General features: G+C 42.2%; 1 protein-coding gene and 1 pseudogene across 1 annotated transcript in view; both read right to left on the bottom strand.

The window, feature by feature from the left end:
* Window positions 1-19,902, bottom strand: part of fbrsl1 (fibrosin-like 1) — a 440,559-nt gene that overhangs the window by 258,569 nt on the left and 162,088 nt on the right. Inside the window, exons 3-4 of the mRNA XM_061816688.1 lie at window positions 10,399-10,500; window positions 5,504-5,539 (exon numbers count right to left, since the gene is read on the bottom strand). Coding sequence (XP_061672672.1) covers window positions 5,504-5,539; window positions 10,399-10,500 — 138 coding nt within the window. The remainder of the gene's footprint in view (window positions 1-5,503; window positions 5,540-10,398; window positions 10,501-19,902) is intronic.
* LOC133500074 (5S ribosomal RNA) lies at window positions 235-353 on the bottom strand (annotated as a pseudogene).

The raw sequence follows: 19,902 nt of genomic DNA, 5'->3' as shown, positions 1-19,902 counted from the left end.
CGGGTATGCTAGACCATACTTAAGTTTTAACAGGGAGGGCAATTGATTTTTCACAAAGGGTTGTAGAGTGTGATTTTTTTCTCATCCAATCATCTTTTTCTTGTTTTCCTTTCGGCTTGTCGCATTAGGGGTCGCCACAGTGTGTCATCTCAGTTGAATGCACATTTATTTGGCACAGTTTTACGCTGGATGCCCTTCCTGACGCAACTGCTCTTCATTTTAGCCAGAGAGAGAAGCTTACAGCACCTAGTATTCCCAGACGGTCTCCCATCCAAGTACTAACCAGGGCCAAACCCGATTAGCTTCAGAGATCTGATGAGATCGGGCGTTCTCAGGGTAGTGTGGCTGTAAGCTTTTTTTTCATCCAATAATAAAAACCTTAATGTTGTATCTGTTTAGGTTGTATCTTTTAGTCTGGAGATGATTTCCTTAGTATAAAATATTCCACTTCTTACCCTAATGAACTCCTATTGTTTAGAGTACTTATTTTTGTCACTGTATGTAGGGTGCTTTCTTGAAGCATGACAAAGCACATCTTAGTTTAAAACGAGAAACAAAATTGTTTTGTCATGCTCCGGGCTTCCTGTACAGGCTGGGCCTGGCCAGCCAATTAGTCAGCGCACACCTGCACCTTGTCCCGGCTGATGCCTCCCAGTATATATAAGACTTGGGGGACGATTTGTCCTCCGCTAGAACGTTGTTCTTGATCCCTCGTTCCCGCACTCCTGTTTGCCTGACTTCTGCCCTCCGTGCACCGACCCACGCCTGTCCACTGACCACCCTCGTAAGCCTGCCGTACTATTACTTCTGAATGGTTGGACTGTCTGCCTGATCTCAGACCTTGGACCGAATAAAGGTTTCCTCCGTACTGTCTGCTGTCTCTGGAGTCGTGCATTTGGGTCCACCCTCGTGCCCCGTTCGTGACATGTTTCTGCACTGACTTACTAACATACCAACAGTATGTTAGTAAGGCATTTAGGATGGCTAAAGACAATCTTATTTCTATTTGGGACCATGATCCACAACTAAAAGGAGGCTTTCTCTTCATCCTGCTTACATCGAGTGGACTGCTATGGCATTTTCCCTCTCCCAGATAGATGTTTGTAATTGGAGCTCTAATTTATGTTCAAACCTTGGTGCAGGATAATGATATGGAGCATTGTAATTTGCTGATGCAAATTGTACATATAATGGGGAGACATAAAAGCCTAAAATAAAATCTCGGAGACTTGCCAAACACCCTGAGCGTTCATTACAGCCCTCATTAAAACATTCACAACGGCATGGGAGCTCTTATAAATGGAAGAAGCATGTAATTGCTGCTTCATTGTAGCATACGTAACATATGATAAAGTGGGATTATCACTGTATTTGTCTACAGCGTCAGTGAAACTTAATGGGCAGAGCCTAATGGAAAAAAAATCCTTAGAGCATTGGTGGAGTACATACAACATTATAGTGTTTTTGTACAAGTGGGCTAAATGTGAGCTAGGGGACAGTCCATCCAGGACAAACTAGGAGTGATAATATTCAAGGCCTCTCTTAGGGAGTATAACTAATACACCCATGAGAGCCTATTTCATTTGGACAAACTCCAACATGGGTATATGCTGGAAATAAATTAGCTGGATTTAATGGAAGAAAAGATTAATATTGTTCTTTTTCATTAACAGGATCTAAAACCCTTGCCATAGATTTAACTTATGGGTAATGAAACTTGTATTGGAAAATGTTTCAATGAACTAGTGAAAGCACCTTTACCCAAATTAAATTTTGCATGAAAGTCGACACTTTGATCCTTTGGCATATGGCGGCTGGCCATTTTTAGTCACTCATCTCAAATCAGTCATAATGAAGGAGATATGTAGAATGTTACAGAGGTGAATTCCCCAGCTCATAAGCACCACGAAAAGAAACACCATTTGACAAAGGCATTAAGAGTTCAATTGGAGCAAGTGGGGTAGTTGCTTGGCCTACTCAACATAAATTTAGTGTCCAACTTTTTTAAGTGACCTGTTCCAGAGTGCCCTTTACAGTTATACATTTCAACGCACCTCCATTAAGGCAAAACATGAACAGTATAACTGAAAATCACACTTGTCTCCACACCTCTGAATGACTGCAGAGCGCCACTTCCAGAGCTGTATGTGCTCAGCCACTGGAAAAGGATTTTCAGCCAAGCCATTCAGCCAGTACCCCAGAAGCCCAAAGCCTTTATCTGCAGACCCACTGATTGATGTGTTGTGGGTCCTCTTGTGGTTAACAGTAATTTTTATCTGTTGCTAACGGCAACAGTGCAGGTTCCTTATGTGTAGCGAGCAGCGGGGTCCAAGATCTGAAGCTGGACCACACACAGGGATAAACAAATAGGTTTTCATGGCAGACAGTGCTCATAGAGGGCCCACTGACAGTTAGTACCCCACCCCAAGAGCGGCACAATGTCAGGGCCCCGACCCACTCCTGCTGTGCTCTTGGGTTCCAGCACTAATTTTCTCCATGTGAAGAACCGGTGCTGTGGAGACACCTGCACACCCCACTGACATGGAATCATTGACAGAGATGGGCATTTATCTACAGAGACGGACACAGAAAATTTTTCAGAGTTCTTATCCAGGAAGACAACTTTCTTTAAAAGACCTTCTCAAACTACATCTAGAAGTCGATGTGTTTAACAACTAATTCAGTGAAAATTAATTGAATATTGGAGGATAATAACTTTATTTTACTTAGATAATGAATGTCTTGACTTTTTTGTCATCACGGTGACAGAAAAGTGAATTTTGAGCTCTGCAAATCTGTTTCAAAAGGCACATACACCTCCAAAACTGTTGGACTCATTGAGCATTAAATGTGATTATGACACCCCAAGCAGTGGAAGAGAAGAATGGGTGTGTGGCAGCTCCAGGCAAGCTTTACTTAACTAAACTGCTTGGCTAAGGTTTAAATCCATGTCTGCACAAAGATAAACCCTGCCAAAACAGTCAAGGGAGATTATATTGCGTAGACAAAGATTGATGCTTTCATTCTGCATGAGAAAAATAAGCCCTATTTTGGCCTTGGGTGGTAAAAAGAGAGGGGGTGGGAAACTATCTCAATTAATCTGAAAGGAAACAGTGGTGTGTTGTCTTTTTTGCCCAGTTTAACTGTGTCCTCCTCTGTATGATGCAGTATATCCAGCCCAGGGGTAGTGACAGAATGGACAGATAGTTGCAGTGAGATTTTCTGACAATTTCCCTGCTTCTTGTAACTTCTATCTTGCAGATACAGAGGAGGGTGCTGGGTTCTTTATAAAAAAAAAATATAAATAAATAAATAAATAAATGAAAAAGCCCTGAGAATGATAAATCGTGAGAGTCCAGGCCTAGTTGCACTGAAACAACAAGCAGGTAGCAGAACAGGAAACAAGGCACATATTGTCTCCCAAACATTGCCAAGGCTATAATAAAGCCTGCACATTGCAGACAGGATAGAGTCACACTGATAAACAATTCCATATCCAGTCGCTCACACTGTGCAAGATAGGGAGTCAGTCCTGCTGTGACATATCGCTGCTAAACTTAACAGACCTGCTATTAGCAGTCACTCCTCAAAGGGAGATGAAAGGTTGGGATAGGGAGGATTGGGGAATTGTTTTCGGGTCCAGCAATTTCATCAGGTGGAAAAAAAAACGGAGGAGATAGTGTAGATGCTCATTTTTCCCGACTTGCTCCCGTTGAATGAAGTTTTAGGGAAAGCAGCACAAGTGTTTTGTACAATGCTTGGGAATTAAATTACACAAGCGTGCAGTCAATATAGTATACATATTTCTATGCAGCATCCAGTGGCCTGCAAAGGGGAAGAATGGAGGGGCTGGTGGCCCTGGGCATCAAATTCCAGGAGGGGCATCCAAACAGGTTTGGGTGTACATGTTGAGCAATAAAAATTTCTGTCAGTCCCACCCAGTACTATGTAATAATAATAATTTTAAAAAGTGCCAATCAAAAAGCTTCGGAACGCGATCTTGATAATTTGTAGCAAGACAGAGCAGTAGATGCTGATGAGTGGCAGGGCTAAGACTTCTTTCTTGTCACATTTGTTGGCAAACACCCGTACTTGCCTGCCTGACTCGCCTACACCACTGTTCCACCTCACACATACCATCCACCCACTCGCAAAGCCTCTCTCTCCCTTTTCCTCGAGTCATAACACTCAGTCCAGCCCTTGGCCTTCTTCAAGACCTCCTCCTACTATACCAACTCAGTCATTGCCTGGAAGCTCCCTGGAGCCCCCCGACCCTCCAAACTCTGCCCCCCTTTTTCGAAACCATCATTCTGTAAGGCCCGAAGCACTTACAGATAAGATGCCTGCAGAAATCAAGTGGGCTCGGCAGCTGAGCAGATTGAGAGTCAGAGCTCAGTACCCAGGAGATGCCCGGAGGCTTACAAACACTGCAGATAGCAATGTCGGATAGCCGGGAAGTGGAGACAGACAACATGAGACTTCCTGCCCTCCTTGCCGGTGTATCTTTGACTTGCACAATACTGCCCGCAAATCACCCCCACCCCTTTCTCCCTTCAGATGAAGAGAAAGGCTTGCTCTCTGCCGACTCAAACTGACAGCATGAGCCAAAGGCCTCCACATGCTTTTTTGGAAGGTCTTACTTTTTGTTTTCATCTGTGAAGATTCAGCCGCTGGGGAATATGAGTGTGACATGTTTTATTAACAACAACATTTAAAAAAAGAGTCATCAAGATCAACTTCTTTTGAAGCTACACTTTTTAGGGGCTTTAATGACAGTCTTTTGAGGCCTATTAACAATGGCAAAGCACATCAAACATTGTAGTTGTTTTGTTTCTCGAGATGGCTGCTTCACGTTTGCAGTATGAATTGCCATATGCCACTCATGAGCTAAAAGTAGCACACTTTAAAGAATATTCCTCTTGTGAGCTCATCTTTAAGCAAAGGACAAAAAGGATGACTGTTGCCTCTACTAACAAGAGATTACACACTTCACTGAAATGAGAAACAAAAATGTACTGTGGAAAATTCAGAGGGGCGAAACAACGGATGCTTTAACAGGATAAAAATAGCCCTCTGACAAATTGTTAGTGTGACTACTCTGAAGGAATTGGCTGATGGTTTTGTGGTTGGATGTGAAGAATTTTAATATGAAGAAAAACATCACTGGCCACTATAAATGCATGAAACTTCAACACATTTATGATGTTAAAATGTTTTGTTACGTACGAGGGAATTGTGAATATAAAGTAAATTAAATCTGAAACTGATCGCAAACATGCAATAGTGGAAGGAAAGATACAAATCAAACAACACTATTTTGCCAAGGTAGTACAGGACACCTTGTTACGATTTAATCAGTCAGACAGAATTAATGCTTCTCAAATCATGATTTCTCCATTACTCTATTTCATATAATTAAAATGTAGAGCGTAGGGGCCATAAAGTGGGTCGTTGAAGATTGTAATTCCGACATAAAGCTATGAAGCATGAAAATGTCACTTACCGAGTAGTCGCGGCCTGACAGCGAGTGAGTGGAACTCTGTAGGGAGAGAGAGAACAAGAATGACCTTTAAGGAGCATTTCACTCCCTGACAAAGACATGATGAAGCAGTGCCGCTTTAATATCAATATTCACGTTAACCTTTTATGCTGCCCGCCACGTATGCTGCAGCTGCAGAGCACAACCTTCCATTCTGGCCACCACAATTGCACAAAGCATGTAGGCGGCATGGTGAAGCAGCTGTGGAGTTTTGTCCTCACAGTCCTGAAGACTGGGGTTCAAATCCCGGCCCCATGTGTGTGGAATTTGCATGTTCTACCCGGCTTGCATGGGTTTTCTCCAGGCACTCCGGTTTCCTGCCACGTCCCAAAAACATGCATTCGTTGGAGACTCTAAATTTCCTCTACGTGTGATTGTGAGTTTGACTCCTGTCCGTTTCCATGTGCCCTGTGATTGGCTGGCAACCAGTTCAGGGTGTACCCTGCCTCCTGCCCGCTGATAGCCTGGATCGGCTCTAGCACTCCGGTGACCCTTGTGAGCATAAGCGGGTCAGGAAAGGGATGGGTGGATGGATATTTGTGATATACAGCATGTTTGTATGACTGTGTTCAAAACTTAAACTATTTAAAAAGTTGTATCTACATTGTTCTTTGGTCTTACTGTGTTTGTGTTACAATCCAGTAATACCATGAAGGAAAACATAATTTGCACTCTTGTTTCGTAGGGCTACTTTATCAGAACTTTTTTTTTTTTTTCTTGTAACCATTTTTCGCAGCTTCTGCAGTTTAATGTGAGCCCCCACTGATGTGCACTGCTTATAATCAAGACATGGCTGTGAAGAAAAAATAAAAGCAGGTCGGAGAATGTTACATTTAGCCACTTGCCCAACACCTCTTGTGACTTTTTTTTTTTTTTTCAAAAAGTGAAACAGAAACAGACATGAATGTGAATCATTTTCAGGATTCTGTAAGCAAAGAAAGCATCCAAATGGAAGTCAATCATAAAGTCACTTGTGCGGACCATTGCAAAAGCACGGTGACCCCAAATGCAGTATAGACTGCAAATATTATAATATAAACTTGCACAGAAAAGACTTTAGGAGAGCAGAACACATTCATATGAAAGGGCGGATCCATGCAGTTAGACGGCTTTATGGTACTGTAAATGTAAATTGATTGAGGATAAATTGATTGTTTATGTTTGACACGGCGGAGCATGCCTGGAAAGTGTTGGCCTCAGAGTTCTGAGGACCCAGGTTCAATCTAAGCCCTCCTTGTGCGGCGTTTGCAAGTTCTCCCCGTGCCTGTGGGGATTTTCTCCTGGCGCTACGTTTTCCTCCCACATCCCAAAAACATGCAACATTAATTGGACACTCTAAATTGCCCTAACGTGTGATTGTGAGTCTCCATGTGCCCTGTGATTGGCTGGCAACCAGTTCAGGGTGTACCCTGCCTCCTGCCCAATGACAGCTGGGATAAGCTCCAGCACTCCTGCAACCCTTGTGAGGAATAGCGGCAAAGAAAATGGATGGATGGATCTACATTGCCCAAACCTTACCCACATGCAAACCTTGCATCTTACCGAGGCGTGCGCGGGAGCATTACAATTCCATTGTCACTGTCAATGAAACTTAATCATTCCATATTGTATACATAAATTTAAATAAAAGAATAATAATAACAAAAGATTCAGGTTTCAAAGAGATTTTTTCTTTAGTTGAAAATTCTCTGCAAGGCTTAAAGAGTCCCTACAAAGAACCCATAGAAAGAAGAACAAAGTAGCTAAATATCTACAACAAAATAACATCAAGCCCCATTCTGTGATTTTCTAAGCATCCCTCAAACCATCAAACAAGAATAAGGTGGATACAGAAAAGCCTGGATTGTGTTCTGTTCTCTGGCACAGTCTGTCTTCACCCAGCAGCAGCACCAATCTCACAATCCTTCCTTCTACTTCCACTTTTCACTGCTTTTATTCTTCTGTCTAGATAGGCAATTTCTCCCACTGGTCTCTGGAGGGAACTTTTCTGCTAGACCAATTTCATCCATGCGTCTACCTTCAATCGTAACAACCTCCCCCACACCTTCTCCAGGACTGTCTCTTTTCCTGGTCCCCCTCATTCATTCTTCCACACCTGCTCTTGGCTTCAGCGCTCATCAACGCCTGTGTGCCCCCCTGATTTGCAGGACAGCTCCTGTGGTGATGATTAGGCAGAAGTCCCACTGCGAACCGGAAAGCAGGCTCTGCAGGAAACAAAAGCCAATTCCATGTCCATCTCAAGTTCTCTGATCCCTTCACTATCAGACCAGGTAAGAGTGGGGGGAGAGGAAAGGATGAAAAACTAGACATGAGGTAAATTATGTGCACAAAAACAAAAGTATATTCTGATGAAAATTCTGTGGTCTGTGTGTACATACACCAAGCTTAAACAGCCGGCGTACATGTGCATAGATAAGTCTGCATATACAAGTGTTGTGTGCTGTGCATATGTGCTTATAGGACATAAACCTAAGGTATTAGGAGGCCAAGGCCATTTGGAATTAGCTGAACTATGCAGAGTTCATTCAACATGGCGCATTATGGGTAGAAAGAGAGGCTTATTTAAATGATAATGAGGGACAATCCATTGGATTTAGTACTGGTGAAGGGAGGAAAACGAGGGGTGGGGGTAGGGGGATCCATTAAAACGCCAGCGGTTCATAAGCCATAGGGTCGGCATATAGCTAAACACTCTCTCTTAAAAGCCATTATACATGGCTCTCAATGGATTTCTGCAGTGCTTAGGACTTCAAAAGGATTTAAGAACCCGCCCCAGAGAGCGAAAGTTTGGGGGAGGGTGAAGAGATGTGTGTGTGTGCATGGGAGGGCATTGGTTATGTTCGTTGATAGCGAGACAGGGCGGATGCTGGCGGCATGTAAGGGTTAACTAAGAGCTTGGGAGAAGAGAAATGTTGCTAAATCCGCCCCCTAATCCACTTCACATTGCCATGCCCCCTCCTTCACCAAGAAAAAGAGGAAAAAAACAGAATCCATAAAGAATAAAATAATGAAGAAGAGTGGGTGCTCTTAACATTCTTCCATCCTAGGTCCTTGTTTCTATCATTGTGGAGAGTTTTAAGGGTGCCAATAAAATTTCTAGGACAGTGATGTAAGGCTCTATGTCATCTGTAGCAGTAGATCATGTCAGGTGGGTGGGTGGGTGGTTTTATTTGGAAAGTTTGTTTGAGACTCCGACAGCAGCAATGCCCTCAGCCTCTCCAAAACAGGATCACCTCCCAACCCCCCCATATTTCCCTAATCCATGTTTGGTTTAGTGCTAGGGCACCGTTGCACCACAAGCACAATAACCTAGTCAAAATTAACACATGAAGAGCCAACCATGGTAATGAACAAACAGCATCCCTGGCATTTTAGCCTCTGCTTCCAAATTGATGCATTACTGTTTTTAAAGCCAGACAGGTGACACCATCAACAGCACATTAGTCTATACTTCTTTTGGTAACGCGACAAGAGAAATCCATTCCATTTATTGCCGACATGGCATCATTAGTTACTTTTGATCTGGTTGAGCATGTGTGATGCAAATTTGTACCTCTCTTGGTTATTTTATGTGGCTGAAGCGTAAGATAGGCAACAACACAAGGTTTGTGATTCATGCCCTTGGTTAAAGCGAATACAAACTCCTGCTTAGACATGCAGAGACAGACATAAGATATACCAAGAGAGCCAGATGGTTGGACATGGATAGATGTGGATGGCATGGTGACAACTACCAACGTCTGTGTGCCGTTTATTTGGCAGTGTATTAGAGAGACATTCCACATTTAACACTGTCAGCAATTACAGCGTGGAATTTTCAGTTGCCCCCTCGTTCATCGCCCCCACCATGATTGCTTCCAATGTCACTCATTCATGGCCTTTCCTTCTCACAGCTTGTCATAGATCCCTGTCAGAGCTGTCAACCTACGTTGTGTTTTTATCTGACAAGCCCTCCTCTTCCTCCTAACTTTTTCATTAAGAGACATCCTTTTATAACAAATGAGAGTGAGAGAAAGAAAGAAAGAGAAATGAGGCCGTGTATGAGAGAAGCAGGCGCTGCAAGATTTAGAAACAATGCATAGGAGGAAGTGACAGATTAGTGATTTTTAATTGGGCTGGATTTTCCACTGGAACGCTGAATAGCTTAAAACCGTGTATTTAACAAGTTCATTAAACCTTTTTGCTTCCATCAATTCACCAGTGCAGAGAAGGAAGCCTCCATTTGCTCCCTCGCTTCCTGCTTTTGACAGATAAATGAACACTCTCATTCAGTTCAGTTTGGGGATAGTGGGATGCTGCTTGACAGACATTTGTTAGGACGCACATTTCTACATTCATTTAAAATGCTGCTCTGGGTTTAGCATAAATTCTCATTACTTTCACAGTGTCTAAATTGCATTATTTCAAACCTGACGCTGAAGCAATGCATGGCCTCAATTTTGCTTTGCCACCAACTCATCCTCTAAATGAGCTGGCAGATGAATTCTGGCGCAGTCATAATTGGAACCATTTCTTGAACTCATTCCATGCCAGGGTCAGCCCACACTTGGCGAAAGTCTGTTTGGTCACATCTACTGTACATTTAACTTTACCATGTTTGAAATAATGCCAGATGAATGGAATTCTGTGCGACCATATTAATAAATTCCTGTTTATAAGCACCCAGTCGAATGGTGCTTTCTCAAACTTTCACCAGGTGAGAGTTGGGAACAATGGACTAATAAAACATCTGCCATTTGATTTCAGCATTTACTGTCTTTGCTTGCCTCTTTAGGCCTTTCCCTTTAAAATGTAATTTTCCATTTGTAAGACTCAAATTAAGAAAAAAACAGTATGGTAAGGCCTTGGCAATGTCTCACCTCAGTCAGATGCTCCTTGATGTTGCTTTTGTGAGGTAGGTTGAAGTCTGGCACTGTCTCTTCCTTAAAAAATTTGACGGGACACAGCATTAATGGTTTGATCTAGAGGACACAAAAGAAAGGCACAATTGGATTAAAATTTAATTTTCCCCAGAGAGCAGGTATTTGTATACATTTAATGGACTACAATGTCAAATAATAATAATTACTTCAAATTATATATAAATATTTATGGGCTATAGTTAAAAAAACACAAATTTTGATTAATGGATGTCAAGTGCATGTTTTTTTGGAGGGGGTAAATGCCTGTCTGAGTTGTAGTCTGCATGTTTTCCCTGGAGTTGTGTAGTTTAATGCTATTTCAGTGACTATTGTGGGTTTTCTTTCTTAAGACGACAATTTTGTTTGTGCTGTGTGTTTGGCATGTTCCACTGATATCACGGGGGAAAAGAGAAACTTTGGTATAAAATCTCACAAACTAGGTTTTATGGACGAATGGAAATATAAGTGTTTAGCCACCCACATGATGGTAACCCTGATGCTACCGTGGATTACTTGGTTTGTTACAGCTGGTGTGCATCCACATTCCAAACCAGATGGATGGTTGGGAAACTAAGCACAGAAGTGTCTGGGCACGACTGGACTACCCAATCACAGTGTCCCATGCTACCTCCCCACCTTGGAGTTATAGTGGCGATGGCTGCAGGCGGTATTCCATTCAACCAGCTATTTACATGTAGCACCTCCCTTGGTGACACGTGCTCCGGCTGGCCTTGGTCTCCTGATCTCCCCTGTAATTTAAGCAGATCACTGCTGCAATTAACCTTTCCTAGTAAATATCAATTATGGCCCCCGGCTGGGCAAGAATTAAAAGGGTCATCAGCTAATCTGACAGGTCCTGAACGCTACCACCTGGCAGGTGGGGGGAGACAGCTGAGAGAAAGAGTTTGTCTACCCTTGTGCCCACCAGCTCACATGCCAAGTAGATGTGATTCCCTTTTAATTACACTGTTGCTGCTGGGCAAGCATGATAATTGACAGAAGGCGTGAACAGCAATCTGAGGTCAGGAAAGGTAATGAATGACATGATGGGTTTGGAGTGAGTATGGCAGAAAAGAGGCAAAAGACTAGGAAAGCCAAGCATCTTTCACACTGGCAATTTGAGCCCAGATTTTTCCAGCTCCCTGTCCCGTGTCTAAGGGACTGGTGCAGGATGTGGGGTTTTCCCGCTTCTGGTATGGTATCAGAGGCACAACAGAGGCAGAACACCATGAGCCAGGACCAGAGTGTCAGGTTTAACACATGCAATGCACTGCCAACAAACCCTCGTGTTAAAAGCAATTGTCTAATTATTGCTTTGAGCCAAAATCTTTCAGCTGTGGGAAACTGCAATGTCAAGGGCAGTGTGTCGCTTCAGCAAGTTCTGTTTCAAGGGAACACACAAATTAAGCCTGGCTCTACTGGTATGCTTCTGATCCCCCAAATTACCGGGAATGGAATGCGAAAGTGGTGAAAGAGAAACATACTGTATAGGCTTATTTAAACTGAAATTTTGACACTCATCCTTGGTCTCGCTCAACTTGCTGTCATAATAGTGATATTATTGTTTTTTTTTTTTTTTTTTTAAGAGAACCAGCAACAAGAGCAATATTCTTCAATGAGTAAGGAGGCACACACAGTGTCTAGGTATTAGGGCTGTATGGTGTATTGTTTGATCATGCGCAAAAGTCACATTTGAAAGATCCTGGCGATAAGCGCGAGCATATGTTATTATTAGAAAAGATAGACACGCAAATAAAATAAGCATCAATGTTAAGGTAAATTATAACCCTTCAAATGACGCGCAGAGCAGCCCCAACTTGTGTTGTCATCACTGGGTGCCCTGGAGTACGTTTTAGACTCCATTCTTCTAGTAAGTAAACACAATGACAGATTTGGGTTCTTCATGTGTCATACTACAGGGATGAAAAAAAAAATATGGTAAACTTTCATTTTATCATAAAGTCGAATTGTTGGTCGAGGATTATGTTACATTACAAGAAGTCATTCCAAATCTGAGAACTCAGCCATGATAGCAAATTGGGCCAATACAGGAGCTAAAATCTAGTCTGATCCGGGCAAAAGGTGCACACAGCAGTGTGTGTTGTTCATTTTTAAGCTAGGGTTGTCAAAGTTCACACTTTAATTATTAACTATAAAAATTACCACATAAATTTTATAATAACTAAGCTTAACCAGAAAATTTAGTTTAACCACACATGCTCCTTTACCTTAACCAGGGAAGGATATCTGAAATGCTGAGTAGGTTGCTACAAGGTAAGTCATCAGGTCAATGTTTACGCCAGTGAAAAGGTAAGTGAGGAAAATTCCACTGGTATGCTCTTTGTCAAATTTTGCTTCAAAACTCACAAAAATTGGACTTTTACAAAAAAGACAAATGTCATTTCCATATAACGCAACAGTTTTTTTCCTTGAACCAGAAGTTGAAAATACTATCTCAAATTTTATTTGGGGCCTGTGATTAATTGCAAATCAAAATTCAACAGAGTGATTAATCTAATTAAAAAGATTTGAATAGAAATACTGATGCATATTACAACCCCAATTCCAATTAAGTTTGGATGTTGTGTTAAAAACAAAATATAATGATTTTCAAATCACTTTCAACCTATATCTAATTGAATACACTACAAAGAAAAAGCATTTAGTCTTCAAACTGATAAACTTAATTGTTTTTAACAAATAATAGTTAACTTTGAATTTTATGTCCGCAACACATTCCAAAAACACTTTGACAGGTGGCAAAAAAGACTGAGAAACCTCTGGAACGCTCATCAAACACTTGATTGGAACATCCCACAAGTGAACAGGCTAGTTGGGAACAGGTGCGTGCCATGATTGGGGATAAAAAAGAGCTTCCCGAGTTGCTCAGTCATTCATAAGCAATGATGGGACGAGGTTCACCTCTTTTTTGTGTGTGAGAAAATAGTCTGACAGTTTAAGGACAATGTTCTTCAACATACAATTGCAAGGAGCTAGGGGATTTCATGGTCTACGGTCCATGTTCAAAGAATCTAGAGAAATCACTCCATGTTAGCGGCAAGGTTAAAAATGAACATGAATGCCTGTGATTTTAGATCCCTCGGGCACCACCACAACAAAAAATGTCATCAATGTGTCAAGGATATTACCACATGGGCTCAAGCACACTTAAAAAAACAATGTCAGTAGATACCGTTTTGTGGTACATCCGTAAGTACAACTTAAAAATCTACTTTGCAAAGAAAACATCATTTACAGTATCAACAACACCCAGAAAAGATGCCGGCTTCTCTAAGATAGACAGATGCAAAGTGGAGCTGTGTTCTGTGGTCCAAAGCCACATTTCAAATTGTTTTCGAGAATTATGGATGTCGTGTCCTCCACGGCACAGGGGAAAATAAACTTCTGGACTGTGATTGATGCAAAGTTCAAAAGCCAGCCTTTGGGATGATGTGAGGCCGTGTTAGTAACAATGGTATGGGTAACTCACACATCTGTGAAGGCACCATTAATGCTGAAAGGTACTTACAGGTTTTGGAGAAATATATGCTGCCATCCAAGCAATGTCTTTTTCATGGATGTCTGTACTTATTTCAGCAAGACAATCTTCTTCTTCTTTTCCTTTCGGCTTGTCCTGTTAGGGGTCGCCACAGCATGTCATCTTTTTCCATCTTAGCCTATCTCATGCATCTTCCTCTCTAACCCCAACTGCCCTCATGTCTTCCCTCACCACATCCACAAACCTCTTTGGTCTTCCTTTCGCTCTTTTGCCTGACAGCTCCATCCTCAGCTCCCTTCCACCAATATACTCACTCTCTCACCTCTGACCATGTCCAAATCGTCGAAGTCTGCTCTCACGAATCTTGTCTCCAAAACATCCAACTTTGGGTGTCCCTCTAATGAGCTCATTTCTAATCCTATCCAACCTGCTCACTCCTCCAGTTCTGCTTCCTGTTTTTTCTTCAGTACCACCGTCTTTAATCCGTACATCATGGCCGGCCTCACCACTGTTTTGTAAACTTTGCCCTTCGTCCTAGCAGAATCTTCTGTCACATAACACACCAGACACCTTCCGCCAGTTGTTCTAACCTACTTGGACCCGTTTCTTCACTTCCTTCCACACTCACCATTGCTCTGGATTGTTGACCCTCGTTATCGCTTCTCCTCACCTCACTCTTCCCCCTCCGCTTTTCTCATTCACGCACATATATTCTGTTTTACTTCGGCTAATCTTCATTCCTCTCCTTTCCAATGCATGTCTCCATCTTTCTAATTGTTCCTCTGCATGCTCCCTGCTTTCACTGCATATGACAATATCATCTGCGAGCATTATGGTCCAAGGGGATTCCAGTCTAACCTCATGTGTCAGCCTATCCATTACCACTGCTAACAGGAAGGGGCTCAGAGCTGATCCTTGATGCAGTCGCACCTCCACCTTAAATTCTTCTGTCACATCTAAGGCACACGTCACCATTGTTCTGCTGCCATCATACAAGTCCTGTACTATTTTAACATACTTATCTGCCACACCAGACTTACGCATGCAGTACAACAGTTCCTCTTTTGGTTCTCTGTCATAGGCTTTCTCTAGATCCACAAAGACACAATGTAGCTCCTTCTGACCTTCTCCATACTTTTCCACTAGCATCCTCAAGGCAAATAAGCAAGAATGGGAAGCTCAAAAAATTAATGTCCTTAGCTCACAAATGTTTGTTTTATGTTGTTAAAAGCAAAGGTGATGGAACACATTGGTAAACTTGACCCTGTCCCAGCTTTTTTGGAATGTTTTGCAGCCATAAAATTCAAATTTTGTGATTATTAGCTAAAACGAATAACGTTAATCAGTTTAAACATTGAATAGCTTGTCTTTGTAGTGTATTTAATTAAATATAGGTTGAACATGATTTGCAAATCGTTGTATTTTTTTTTAAATTTGTTTAACACAATGTCCCAACGTCATTGGAACTGATGTTGTATTTTAAATCATATGTACCAACTTACTGAAAGAAATGCACTGCACGTACTACAATATAACTGGAATTGAAAAGAAATATTTTTATCTTCAGGTCTGGTCAAACACTTAATTTCTCAATACTACAATGCCTTTGAATTCAGGCAGATTGTTATAGTACACTTCTGTGCTTTGTTGAACATAGTTAATTTCCCAAAATAGATGGAGTGAAACGATGTGTACTGGGTTTTCACACCATGAGTGTGCAATATACAGTACATCGCAGGGTTACAAAAAAAAATCCATCATTCTTTTTTCAATATCATGCAACCCTACAAGGTAAAATGTAGCATTATATACTGTAAATCTATAGATTAATGATGAATCAAACATCAGTTCTGCTGGCAATTTCCTGAGGGTGCCCAAAGTCTTTCCACCTCGACAGTGGCCACCAGCAATACTACCCAGTCAACAATCAACTCGACTATTGATCAGACCAAAGCATCTAATTAGCCATCTCAGTTCATCATCCAGCTTGAATGGACTAGTCCCTGAGCTGTTCTTCAATGGAACGCAGGAGGGCAATTGATCTGCAGGAATTCACCAACTCTGACAAAAGATTGGCACTTCTGCCTGTTTGTGATTAAGTCTGGAACTAATTCGCTTTCTCTTGTGTCTAATAGGCCCTGTAAAATCCCAAACACTGAACTTGAATATGTTGGTATTTGACTTGTTATCATTAATGAAGAAAGGGCATATTTGTGAGCTCCAGTTTGATAGGTGACTGGTTGCAATGGTGACATTGTTGAAGTCCCCTTGCCTGTGTTTAGATTCTATTTTGTTCAAGGAACACATGGTTTGTCATACCTGTCAAAGAAAATGTCACAGCAGATCTGACTTTGTGTACCTTTTCCTATGGTCTCAGAGTTAAAAGGTTCATTCCAAAGTTGTACGCATGCATAACTGTGAGAACCCCTTTTGGGTCATTTCTAGACTTTACGCTGATTTGATGGGCCTGACTGGATCAGCCCATAATTGGTATTTATTGGTGATCGGTTGATCGGTTGTGATGTCATTGATCGGTTCAGAAAAAGACGTTTACTCTGCGTCGTCGTCATGCACAGTATGTCAGTTTCCAAAAACTAGTTTATTTTGATATAGTAGTATCTTTCCAGTGTTTTCGTGTCTTTTGCTGTAGAATTGTATATTTCTGACAGCTAATAAAGTTATTCAAAAATAATTGAAAAATAACTTGGCTGCATAGGAGAGACCAGAGGACTGAGGGACAATCTCATGGCACAGCAACACACAAAAATGTCACAAAAAGTAGGTCCATTAATAGCTGTCATTATGCTTCACTGGAATACAGAGATGAACAAAGATACATTATTTGTTGTAAATATATATTTTTGAACAATTACGTACACAAGTATATGCAGTCAGGGAGCAGGTTATTTAAATAGACTCATTGCTCCATCTTGTGATTAGATCAGTGATCGTTTTTTTAAACTTGCTATCAGTGTTCGGTGGCAGGTTTATGGATGTGGTGAGGGAAGACGTGAGGGCAGTTGGGGTTAGAGAGGAAGATGCAGGAGATAGGCTAAGATGGAAAAAGATGACACGCTGTGGTGACCCCTAACGGGACAAACCAAAAGGAAAAGAAGAAGAAGATCCGTGTTCAGTGATGGGCTACAAAATTCCTGATTGTGTAAAGCTTACTGATTTGTTGCTTGATTGCTGTTTAAACAGTTGTACGCTGACATTAAGCACTGTGTTTGTGGTTGCATTCTTGGTGCTTTTCAATGTGCTGCTAATTCACATGTGGTTACTCTTGTGTGCGGTCTGGTCTATCTCTGGGATATTGTTATGACATGTTTGTTATTGTAGTGTAAAGTTTGCATGTCGTCAAATTATTCATTCATTCATTCATTCCTTTTCCAAGCTGCTTATCCTTACAAGGGTTCCGGGAGTGCTGGAGCCTATCCCAGCTATCTTTGGGCGGGAGGCATGGTACACCTCCAACTGGATGCCAGCCAATCGCAGGCAACATAGAAACAAACAACCATTCACACTCACAATCACAACTAAGGGCAATTTGCAGTCTTCAATTAACACATGTTTTGGGGGTTTAGGAGGAAACCGAAGTGCCCGGAGAAAACTCACACAGGCAGGGGGAGAACATGCAAACTCCACACAGGTGGGGCCAGCATTTGAAACCCAGTCCTCAGAACTGTGAGGCCAACGCCATGACTAGACGTTCCATGGTGCTGGTAGTTGCTTTAAAACTATATCGCTGAATACATTGTCTTACATTCTTGAGCCTCTTGTGTCTTACACATTTTATAAATTTCACAAACAGCCAACTGTTAAAATGGGTTATGATTCATAACCATGTCACATTACATTTTAGTTTGTGTTGATGCCAAAATAATCAGTGTAATTATCGGGTGTGTATGTTGTGGACAAAAAAAAAAAAAAAACTACCTAAGTGAGAACCCATGTTTTACATGAATAATGTACTATAAATTAGCACCATTAGTTGCAGTATTGAACATGCCTCCAGTCTTTCTCTGGAGGCCGCTGCTCTGTGCTCTTTAATTATCTTCAAAGGGCCCTCCAGCATCTTAATCCACCCCCTCCCCTAGGTTGAGTGGTGCTGACTTTGTCTGCTCATTTATACTTTAACCCTGGGTGAAGACACAATTCTCCCCGATTAGAAAGGGCTTGTCAAGGCGATGACAGCGACACTGGAGGCCCCCGTCAGTTCACGTTAGGCTTGGCAAACGTTCAGTTCCTTTTCACTGTGTCATGGCAGTGCCAATCACTCTGAACCCTTAAAAGTAGGCTAAAGGCTGCTGGGGGAGGCTTTGTTGTCACAGCCCTTTCCTCCAACGACATTTGGAGGTTTGAGGGGAAGCTGCAGGAGTTTTGAGTGGACCCTGAATCCCGCAACTTTGCTTTCCCCACTTGTTCCATCCTCTCGAGCTCTATATCGTCTCTCCCAAGTCAGCCGTCACCTGTCAGCAGTACTAAGGGAGGTTGTGCTTCACCCGTGTGTCTGTGTCAGTCTTTATTGCCCTTAAATCTTGGACTTCACCCCCTCCCACATGATCAACTCGATCATGCTCAAGTTGGGTGTTTGGGCTGTGAATGTACTGGCGTTGTTGATTCAAGGGGCAAGTAAGGATAGGGGGAAGGTCTGAAGAGAACAGATATGGATACTTCCTCTAATTTGTTCTGAAAAGTGTCCTGCACAAAGGACCCTCACCCCCATTAACCCAGAGACAGGCTGCTACCACGTTTCAAGGAGGCATCAGTTTTGTGTGTAGGAAGGGTCCTGGTGGTGTGGCTGGAGGAGGCACCTCGATGCTGGGCTCAATCTATTGGCTCATTATCTCCCCCACCTAGGCCGGGGTGCAGACAAGTGCACTTTAGGGCCACAGGCCAAATTGATTTATCTGCCTTCATTTTCTTCAGGCTCAGAAGTGGCAGCTGCTCAGAGGCAGGGGAAGGAGTTATGGTGAGAGACAGACGGGAGAGTGGGAAGGAGAGAGTCAGAAAGAGTGAGATGAAGGAGGGGAGGCATCAAGAGAAGGCGGCATCCCTGGCTTTGTTTCTCATCCGTGTCTCATTTCACTTTCCCCTTCCCTCCCCATTCACTTTACAGCACCACTAACACCTCAGTCGCTTGAAATCGCTATCAAGGCGTGCACTTGCTCCCCCCACAAGTCCCAAGTTGGAAATTAGCCCAAGGACAAGCTAGCGGATTTACTACAGGGAGAACAAATGGATTTTTGCTTTTATTTTGACGAGTCCCAGTGCATCCATTAGGCCTTTTGACCATGAATTATTCATAGACTACGCCTCATAATAAATGTCCACAGAAAAAAAATGTTACACATTAGACAAGGCCTAAAATACTCCCATAACTCTTCTTTCTTGTGCGCCCAAAGCTATAAAGCATTTGTCAGATGATTCTCAAATATGAAACATGAGAAACTGTAAGCTGATGTTCCAATTCAAACAACAACACCCAGACATGGCAACATTAAAGTGAGTCCAATTGGGGTTTACAACAGCACAACAGACGAGGAGGTGGATTAGGCCAGTCAAATAATGCACAGTGAAAGGCTTACTGGGCTGGCTGGTGACCATCACTGTAAACAAAGCAGTCAACCTGTAAAATGAAACCACTTCAACCGCCTGATTCCCAGCCAGCAGTGACCACATGGGAGCCGAAAAGTCCCATGGGATGCCATTTAGAACAGAAGGACTGTGGTAAAGGAGCATTCCCTGTGGACCCTGGGTCTCTCTATTACCCTCAAATGTCATGTAGGGAGCAAGACAAGCAAGGGGTGAGGAAAGTGGTGCAACAAAATATGAATTAAACACAGAAACACACACACGCATGCACGTTACCCCCCCCACACATATATATAAGTATGTATATATATATATATATATATATATATATATATATATATATATATATATATATATAATATAATCAA

This window comes from Syngnathoides biaculeatus, chromosome 4 (assembly GCF_019802595.1).
Source record: "Syngnathoides biaculeatus isolate LvHL_M chromosome 4, ASM1980259v1, whole genome shotgun sequence".
Taxonomy (NCBI): domain Eukaryota; kingdom Metazoa; phylum Chordata; class Actinopteri; order Syngnathiformes; family Syngnathidae; genus Syngnathoides; species Syngnathoides biaculeatus.
This window is presented reverse-complemented; position numbering and strand designations above follow the sequence as displayed.